Source organism: Astyanax mexicanus, chromosome 7, assembly GCF_023375975.1.
Source record: "Astyanax mexicanus isolate ESR-SI-001 chromosome 7, AstMex3_surface, whole genome shotgun sequence".
Taxonomy (NCBI): domain Eukaryota; kingdom Metazoa; phylum Chordata; class Actinopteri; order Characiformes; family Acestrorhamphidae; genus Astyanax; species Astyanax mexicanus.
Genome location: NC_064414.1, coordinates 44,757,065 through 44,766,236, shown reverse-complemented (window position 1 = coordinate 44,766,236; position 9,172 = coordinate 44,757,065). Strand labels below are relative to the sequence as shown.

General features: G+C 35.3%; 1 protein-coding gene across 1 annotated transcript in view; it reads left to right on the top strand.

Annotated features, from left to right (window-relative positions):
* Positions 1–839: 839 nt before the first annotated feature.
* Positions 840–9,172, top strand: part of LOC103045994 (uncharacterized) — a 31,048-nt gene continuing 22,715 nt past the window's right edge. The window contains exons 1-12 of the mRNA XM_049480971.1: positions 840–1,211; positions 2,283–2,394; positions 2,693–2,769; positions 3,913–4,128; positions 5,018–5,109; positions 5,587–5,717; positions 6,501–6,616; positions 6,699–6,772; positions 6,893–7,011; positions 7,804–7,863; positions 8,425–8,530; positions 8,921–9,113. Of these exons, the coding sequence (XP_049336928.1) occupies positions 1,001–1,211; positions 2,283–2,394; positions 2,693–2,769; positions 3,913–4,128; positions 5,018–5,109; positions 5,587–5,717; positions 6,501–6,616; positions 6,699–6,772; positions 6,893–7,011; positions 7,804–7,863; positions 8,425–8,530; positions 8,921–9,113 (1,507 nt within the window). The 5' untranslated portion in view covers positions 840–1,000. The remainder of the gene's footprint in view (positions 1,212–2,282; positions 2,395–2,692; positions 2,770–3,912; positions 4,129–5,017; positions 5,110–5,586; positions 5,718–6,500; positions 6,617–6,698; positions 6,773–6,892; positions 7,012–7,803; positions 7,864–8,424; positions 8,531–8,920; positions 9,114–9,172) is intronic.

Below are 9,172 nucleotides of genomic sequence, written 5' to 3'. Positions count from 1 at the left end.
TAGACTATGTTAGGAATGCAGACAAGTCTGATGTGTTTCTTAGATTAGGTCTGTTGAGATAGGAGTCCATACTGTTATTTGCAAGCAATCAGGGCCCAGCTTGATCGTCTAAGAATCATCTCAGTGCTAAGAGCCTTTTGGGAAACCCACCTCAGATCGGATTTCTAGTGTCCAGTCTATCAAAAATGGACCAGGATACATGTACAGTACCAGACAAAAGTTTGGACACACATCTTCTCATTCAATTTGTCTCATTCAAACTTTATTTTTTATTTTTTACAAGCTATACAGATATTTTTATTTATACTTTAGATTCTTCTGAGTATCACATTTAGTTTTGAGGGCAGATCTGCAAACTCTTGGTATTTTAACCTCACTGTCTTCATGAGGTAGAGTCACCTAGAATAGTTTTCAGTTTTCCTTCTCAGCTTCTTGAAAGGGGTTTCTGGAGGTGTTGAACAATAGTTGCTTGCTTTTGCTTCAAGCTGTGAAGCTCCAGCTCATCCCAAATCACCTCAAATCACCATCTCAGCTGATCAGGTTTAGATCAGGGGATTGTGGAGGACTAACACTTTTTTTATTGTTTACTACATAATTCCATATGTGTCTCTTAATGGTTTTAATGTCTTTAATATAAATCTACAATGTAGAAAATACATTAAATATTTTGTGTATTTCAGTTGAGTCAGGTGAGGGATGGAGCTAGGAGGGGCTTGGCAGTTGGGGGGCGTGGCCAGTCCAAATGTCAACACAGGGCACGTGGTCTTATGCAGTACCCATCCAGGCGAGCTGAGGGCACCAGTGTGGCACTGCTGTAAGATTTTATTTGTTGAAATGAAAGTATTGCCTGTTGGCAGAGAGGTTGGGGTTTTTCCAGTGTTTTTTATTGGAAATCACTCTCGGTTTCGTTTTTCGTTTACAGGAGCAGCAGCAGCTCTGATAACACAGCGCTACCTGTCCCGAGCTCAGAGCGCGCGCTGTCCCGAGCTCTGTCCCGGAGATGTTGTGCTACTGGGGGGAGGAGGAGGGGGTCAGAGCGGGGTTCGGGCTGGTGAAGCCGGGCAGAGTGCAGAGAACCCAGTCCGGGGTTTCCTTCTTTTCTCCGGGGGGCAGAATCACACAGCTCGCGGCCGGGCAGAGGCTGGTGGGATTTATCCGCGGAGATGGGTCTGTGTCCGTCCTCAGACTGACCCCACTCGAAGCCCCGTGCGGTAAGCACCCTGTGTTTAAACCAGCTCTTTCATACAAATCTACTGAAATTCCTTTTATTAATTTAATTTAACCATTACATTTACACGCACAGGGCCCTATTTTAGCGATCTATAGCGCACCGGTGAATTGCGCATTACGCAGATGGATTTTGTGTGTATTTGGTTATTGTGAGGGCGCAAAAAATACGCCTTGCTGGGCTCCAAACTTATAACTTTTACTTGTATTTCCTGTATAGAAATTGACCAATGGTGTAGATATATTCCAAAACTCTCTACTCTATATCAACGCTGTTTTAAAGCTAATGTTCATAAGTTTTGGGATTTAGGGCTCTCACTGGTGAAAATAGGTAATTGCACCGAGCATGCGGAAGAATAATTTTAAACTGCGTGGGTGTGATGCGGACTGAATCCGATTCCAGGTTATGTTCAGTACTATGGTTCAGTCAGAGAGAAAGAGCACGGGCTCATTCAGAAACTGCTGGTGGAAATGTCTACAGATGATCTAAAAGAGTTATTATATAAGGTTGTCAGGTTTCTCAGTGTAAATGAGTGAGCTACTGAGGTCTGAATTCCCCTTCTGAAGTCTTCATTGCTCCACCAACCAGTTTTTAACAAAAAGTATAAAATCCAAAAATATTTTTAAGAAAACTCCAATGCATTAATTTGACTCATTTTGTACAACTGCAATACAATACCATGATTTGAGATGAGCTGGAGCTTCACAGCATGAAGGAAAAGCAGCAACTATTGTTCAGCACCTCCAGGAACTCCTTCAAAGCTCTGAGAAAACTATTCCAGGTGACTCTACCTCATGAAGAACATTGAGATTAAAATACCAAGAGTGTGCAGATCTATTTTCAAAGATAAATTTGCTACTTAGAAGGATCTAAAATATAAAACATATACTTTTTTTAAAAACTTTTTTTCTTTAAAAAATAATTCTGCATGTTTTACTTTATAATTTTAATGTCTTTAAAATTAAATGTACAGTCTAAAAAATCGTAGAAAGAAAACAATGACATGAGTAAATAAAGGTTTGTCTAATTGTCAGTTTTTCTGTTATTATCTCAGAGAGTCTGGAGCTGAAAGAGAAAATCAGACTGATGAGCTGTGGAGAAACACAAGCTGTTCTTCTGGCAGATGGTGGCAAAGTTCTTTTGATGGACCAATTAAACTTTTGCAGGTTAATTGTTATTATTAATAATAACACAATAATAATAATAATAATAATAATAAACAATTAAACATAAATTGACACTACTAAATATATGTGATTTCATGCAGTAAGTACACACATACAAAAACACACATATATATATTTTTAAGTTCAACAAAGGCCGAATTTAGTTTTTCAGTAATTGAAATATGATTTATCTACACATCATCTATAATGTGAAAGCCTATACATTATTTTTTTCTGTGTACATAGTTCTATGTCTAGGCCTGTTGCTCAGTACTTTGTGTATGTTGCTGTTTCACAGACCCGTCGCTGAGCTCTCTGGTACAAAAGTAATTCAGGTTGCATGTGGAAACCAGCACTGCATGGCATTAACCCACGGTATTTACATTACTATTCTGATTTTATGTGAAAGTAAATGAAGAATACATTACAGTAAAAGGCTTTTTAGCTTCAACCCTTATCTAACTGGATTGACTCTGATGTATAGAGGGTACTGAAGACATTGCTTTCTGGACTATTGTATAACAATATTAATAGAAGTTTGTGTGCAAAGATATTGTGTATTTTACAGACAAAATGCATAATTAGTGGCAGGTAATCAAATATTAAATAATATTAAATATTAATAAAGTCATTCAATAATATATATATATAAATAACAATAATACATCAATAGTATACAATCATACCCAATGCATAAATAATTACATATATAATATTTAATTTGATAAATCATTTAAAATAAAATAAAATTAGATGCACACTCCTGCCCCCTGGAGGATAAACCATGTACTTAAATTAAATAACTCAAATTATGAATGATGGACTGAGAGCTGGGCAGGGCAGTAGAGTTGATCCACTCTTTATTGTGCACAGATTTGTATTTTTTTTTTCTTTTTGATTATTTATTTTATTTTTTTCATTACATTATTTACACATTTAGCCAGTGAGAGGACTCTTTTTTTCAAATATCTTTCTCCATGTATTATAAATTTTTAGTTATACATAAAATTACTGAGGCAGACATATTTTAAAAAGCACATGAATATCGATATCTTTAATACAGAAACAAATAAACCAGAGAAATTGCTTTATTGTGGTTATGACCTTGCTATTGTGTAGATAGTGAGATATATAGATAGGTAGATAGTTTATTTATCCCGAAGGAAATTTTAGCGTCCAGCAGCAACAACACAATAAAATAAGAAACATATTCAAACATGAATTAAAACACAGAAAAATAGAAAATATATGAGGACTGTGCACCTTCCTGCACTGACTCATGTCATGTTATGTTTTTAAATGAATCTGCTTGTTTTAGACTTATTCCAAATTAAATTATACAACCTTATAGAAATGTATTAAGGAATTTGACTTGGTAAAATATGTACACTTTATACACTTTTAAAAGGAGCTAGTTTAAGCATTATCTTAACTCAGCACTCCTATATGATGTGAAAAAGATCAGATGATCATGGTCTTTTTTGGGTTAAAAAGATGAATTCTCTCTCCTCCTCTCAGATGGTCAGCTGTTCACGTGGGGTGAGAACTCCAGTGGTCAGTTGGGTTTAGGTAGTGGCAAGTCCAACTCTCCTCAGCCCCTTAGATCACTGCGTGGAATACCCCTGGCTCAGATCAGCGCTGGAGGAGACCACAGCTTCGCCCTGTCTCTGTCTGGAACTGTGTTTGGGTGGGGCAGGAATAATGCAGGGCAGCTGGGCCTGGGCAATGCTGAGAGTAAGCTGTGTTCTTTATTGATTCTGTTTTATTAGCAATGTACTGCAAAATCTGACCTGTGATGGTTAGTTTCTAGTATAGATGTTTAGTACAAATATCTAAGCTGTTCCAATTAATGTTTTAAAACAAGTTTAAATAAATGTATATTATATTTATATACAGTATCAGAAAGTCATTTGTTATCATCAAGTTATTTGCCTAATTATCAAAATGCAGGGTGTTGCATAGGTTAATATTTTGTAATTTTACTCAATTACTAAAAAAAAACACTACTTCTAACTATCAAGGCGCATTTTATACATCTTTTTCTTATTTTAAATCAGTCAATTTTTTTTTTATTTTTGATTTTGAAACCCCTGATTTCTAATGACTCCACCCTTAGCTCAAAATTGAAAAAGGCTAAAAAATATGAGGTCAAGGGAGTAGTTTGGGAGAGGCATTGGGTGATGTATGGGTTTAGAGGCAGGACAGGAGGGAGAGCTGATTGGCTGAGCTGCAGCAGCAGAAGTGTGCCACTGATAGCGGTGAGATAAAGATGGTTGGATATCAGCAGGGGGGTGGTATTATTAATTGACTGATCTCTAAATGTGATGTGTCTGCATAACAAAGTATACAGAAGCATCATCTACACCTATAGCACAGATAAACCTGAGAGGGTGCTGCAGAGGCAGAAATTACAACAATAAAAACTTTTTTTAAAAGTTAGGAAAGGTTACTAGGGATTTTAAGCAGGACTGGTATGTTTCATTACTTAAAAAAAACAAATTTCATTTATTAATAAAAAAATATGGTTTAGGGTTAAGTGACTCTTTAAAGGACCAGTATCACCTATAATCACTGCACCACATTTGTGGTGGTTTTTTTTTTCCTATTTGGCTTGCTACCAAAGACAGGTCCACTCCAGCCTGTGTGAATCACCTGAACCTCAAGAAAACAGTCTTCATCTCATGTGGAGAAGATCATACTGCCACTCTGTCAAAGGTAATAACTAGACTGGATGTGGTGTACTTACTTTAGGATGTTCTTTAAAAGAATTTCCAATTCATATTTTAGCATTGAATAAAATAAATACAACAAAGAAATGTTTTATATACTCAGGTTCCTCAATGCTACATATCAGCATGTGTGCATGTTCTCAAATATATCATTTTATATTGTTATATACAAAAAATTAAGCTCCCCAACAGCAAAAATGTTCTAAAATGCAATCACAGGAATCTATAAGCTAGTGTATATTAACTAAAGACTGTTTTTTATGTACACAGTTTATTTGTTGGTATTGGCTGAATGAAGAATGAGTCTCATAAGGCCATTGCATTGTAGTTACATAGCTATTATAAATATAATATTTATATAAATATATATCTATATGAATCTAATATAAAAAGCATCAAAAAGTCAAAATGATGTCAAATGTCAAAATAATGTTATATTGTGTAAAATAATGTGTTTCCGTAGGGAGGAACTGTTTTCACATTTGGTTCAGGCCGTTTTGGGCAGCTTGGACACAACTCATTCAGAGATGAACTTCGACCTCGTGTGGTTGCTGCACTCTGGGGGTCCAAGGTGTCCCAGATCACCTGTGGAAGGTAGATAATTTTTATTTCTATGAATAGATAGTTAATAGAAGTTGTTAAACTGCCAAATTAAAGCTGTTAAGAGTAGTATTACACATTTAATGCATAAGAAAATTTAAATGGGTTTTGTCAAATATTATTAAAATACCTTTTTTATCAAACACAGCACCATTTTTGACAAACAATAAATAAATATTAATAAATAATCAGTAATTTAAATGGATATAGAAAAATATACCACTTAAAATACTTTTCTACTTCAGTTTACTCACTTTGCAATGATAAAATTGCAATAATGTGAAAATGTTCAGACATTATTTTAGGTAGCAGACTTTATATTTTCAGATTTATATGCACTCCAACCATAAGGATTTTTGCAACTAAAACAATAAAGAAAGCTGTAGTTTAACTCAGATTTCTCAGTACATGTATATACCTACTCTGATTTCTTTAGGTTTCCTCAGTCTGAGCATTGCACATGAATGAAACTAGATAGGACAAACACTTATTTGTCTTTGCAGAAAATTAAAAACATAAAATTACAAAGATTTATATTTGACGGTAGTCAATGCTTACAAAAAGGAAGTTTGAAATTTACATTGCCTGCTTCGGATTATTGGAAGTGGAAATTTGATTGTGGCCTGACTCATTCAAACATGAATTTGTCTCATTATATGATTATGAATATGGGGCCAAAGTCACAGACTTCAGTCAGCCATTATTTGATTATTTGATATTATTGAATTGATGTGAATATGATCTTTAGCCTTCTTATTTTTTTTAAATGAATTCAAGAAATCACACTCTAGCACTGGTATCTTCATCAAACACGGTCTACTCCTTTGGATGGCAGCTGGGAAATGGGCAGCAGACCAATCAGTGTGTGCCATTACCTGTAGACCTTCTACCAGGTAATAATAAGCCAGTGTTCTTCTGAATCAGATGCATACTGCCAACTCAGAATAATCACATTTTGAAATGTTTAATACACAGAATCAAATCACGGCCAGGAAATTGAGCAGATCGCTGCTGGTGGGAATCATTCCTTTGCTTTGTGCTCTCAGCAGGTAAGATATGCTGTGATAGATCAAACTATACTGTGTAAAGAAGTTAATGTTTGCATGCTTCATAGGTTGACTGCATATAGGGTTTGTTTTTAAATCTTTTTTTATTATTATTATTTCTAGGAAAATGACTCTGTGCAGCCAGAGTCAACCCAAAATGAGGGTATTTTGGTATTGGAGGACAGACTAATTGATAGATGGATAAGTGAATGTGGCACAAACCAGTGGAAGACCATCAAAAAGTAAGTGCTTAAAAGATTATGTACCATTTATTGCCAAAAAATTATGTACCAATTATTGCCAACAGCTTTAAAAGCATGTTGACTGTATTAGGGACAATAGTGTATCTGCCATTGCTATTTCTATTTGGACACACTGCTAAACTGCAAGATCTATGTAATGCTTTATGCAATTTATGTAAAATTATGTATAATATTATTCTACTGTATTAGTCCACATGCTTCTATCACTTTCAATATTGGTTCTATATTGCTCAGCTTGTCCAGAAATGCATGCTCTAGAGGTGTCTCACTGCTTCCTGAGACATACTTTATTGATGTCAAATGACATTTAGGCATTCAGTTAATTGAAACAACACAGGGCTATTAACAATGTTAGAACAAAATCCTGAAATATTTTTTTGCTTTCTGCACCTGGATTACCCACCTCAGCTTAAAGTGCATTACAAGTGAAGTTTTCATTATATTTCATTGTGAATAATATTAACTGTAAACTATGCTGGTAAATCTTAAAAAAACAGGCAGGCCAAGGCAGTTTTGCTATATGGTGAAAACCCTTATTGTGTGTGGGCGAGCATCATCCTGCTGAAAAATGAAAGCTAAAAAAACCCTGCCCTCTATATTTACTACTAGAGGTGACCAAATGTTCTATGCGCTAGCTCCCTAGATCATCACACCAACAGAATGTTATTAAACAAAATATATGCATTTCTTTTATTTGTGGTGTTGGACAGGCTAACTCACTGTGAACTGTTATATTTATGTTGTTAATCTATTTACTCTACTAATTTATAGAGAAATTACACAAGTGTTCTCATCAGCAGCATGCCTAAATGGGAGCTTCGTTAAAAAAAGGTAATTCAGTCATATTAAATACATTGCACTTGATACTTAAAATTCAAAAGTGATTCAACCTACAGAGCAATACAAGAAATCTAAGAAATATAAAAGAGTACAAAGCTTGTCGCTGGGGCTGTACCTTATATTAAGGTACAAAAAGTACCTTTCAGGGAAAGTCATGGGTTTTTTGTACCCATGTTTTTTGTGCCAGTAAAGATTATAAAGATTATAAACATAATTATCAACTAAATATGGCTTAAAAACTTGATGATCCAAAATTGTCTGTCTTTCAAATAAAAAAAATGTGCAATTTAAATATATATTGTTTATTAGTACAGTGGTACAGAATACTGAATGTACCTTTTGGTTGGTTAAATGGTACAAATCTGTACTTATTGCTGTTAGAAATTACTTTGTACTTCAGAAGAAACAAATCTGACCCTGTAAAGACCAATATTGTACCTTTGAGGGTACAATTATGAAGAGTGTACCTTTGAGTACAAAAAAGTACTCATATCGTACCTCTGTTTTTTAGAGTGTATGGAGAATAAATGCTACTCTATTTATTGTACTCAGCTGTGATGGACACTATCAGACTTCTACAAACTTCTCTGGATTGGATTTGGAGTCTGTGAGAGCTGCTTTTGAACGATTAGCTAAGAAGGACATGGTGCTGTTGGAGGTAAAGCAACTTAAATTTACACTAAAACAAACACATCAAAAACCTGCTCCAAGAATAGTAATGTAGGACTCCTTTAGTCTCCATGTTTGTACTAATCAGCCACAACATTAACAACACTTTTTAGATGTTGTTTCATCTGCATCATTATCTACAGTGGCCTCTGTCAATGGGTGGATTTATTAGATGGCAACTAAACAGTCCGTTTTTGTAGGCGATGTGTTGAAAGTAGTAAAAATAGTCCATTTTAATGATGCAAGCCACTTTGGCAAGTAAATATACAGCGTGCTTTATGTAGATACTGTCTTTGTTGAAACCGTAATGAAAGCTCTCCTGCCAATATAAGAAATTCCAATCATAACTTTAGATGTTTTATGGTGTTTTTGGGTTCAGGTGGAGAAGATTGTGGAGAATAAGCTGCTTCCGTCTCTGGGTGATGCTGCTTTTGACGTGGAAGCTCTGAGGATTTACCTCATCCTGCCTGAACTCCTCAGAGTGCTGAACAAACCTCTGCGTGAGATGAAGCTGACTGCTGAACTGGCCTCTGCCATCTTAAGGCTGAAACCATTTATGCTCCAGGTTTTGAGTAAGATCTTCATTTATGTTATATATAGAAGCGCAACATAGACAGTAGATACTCATTGA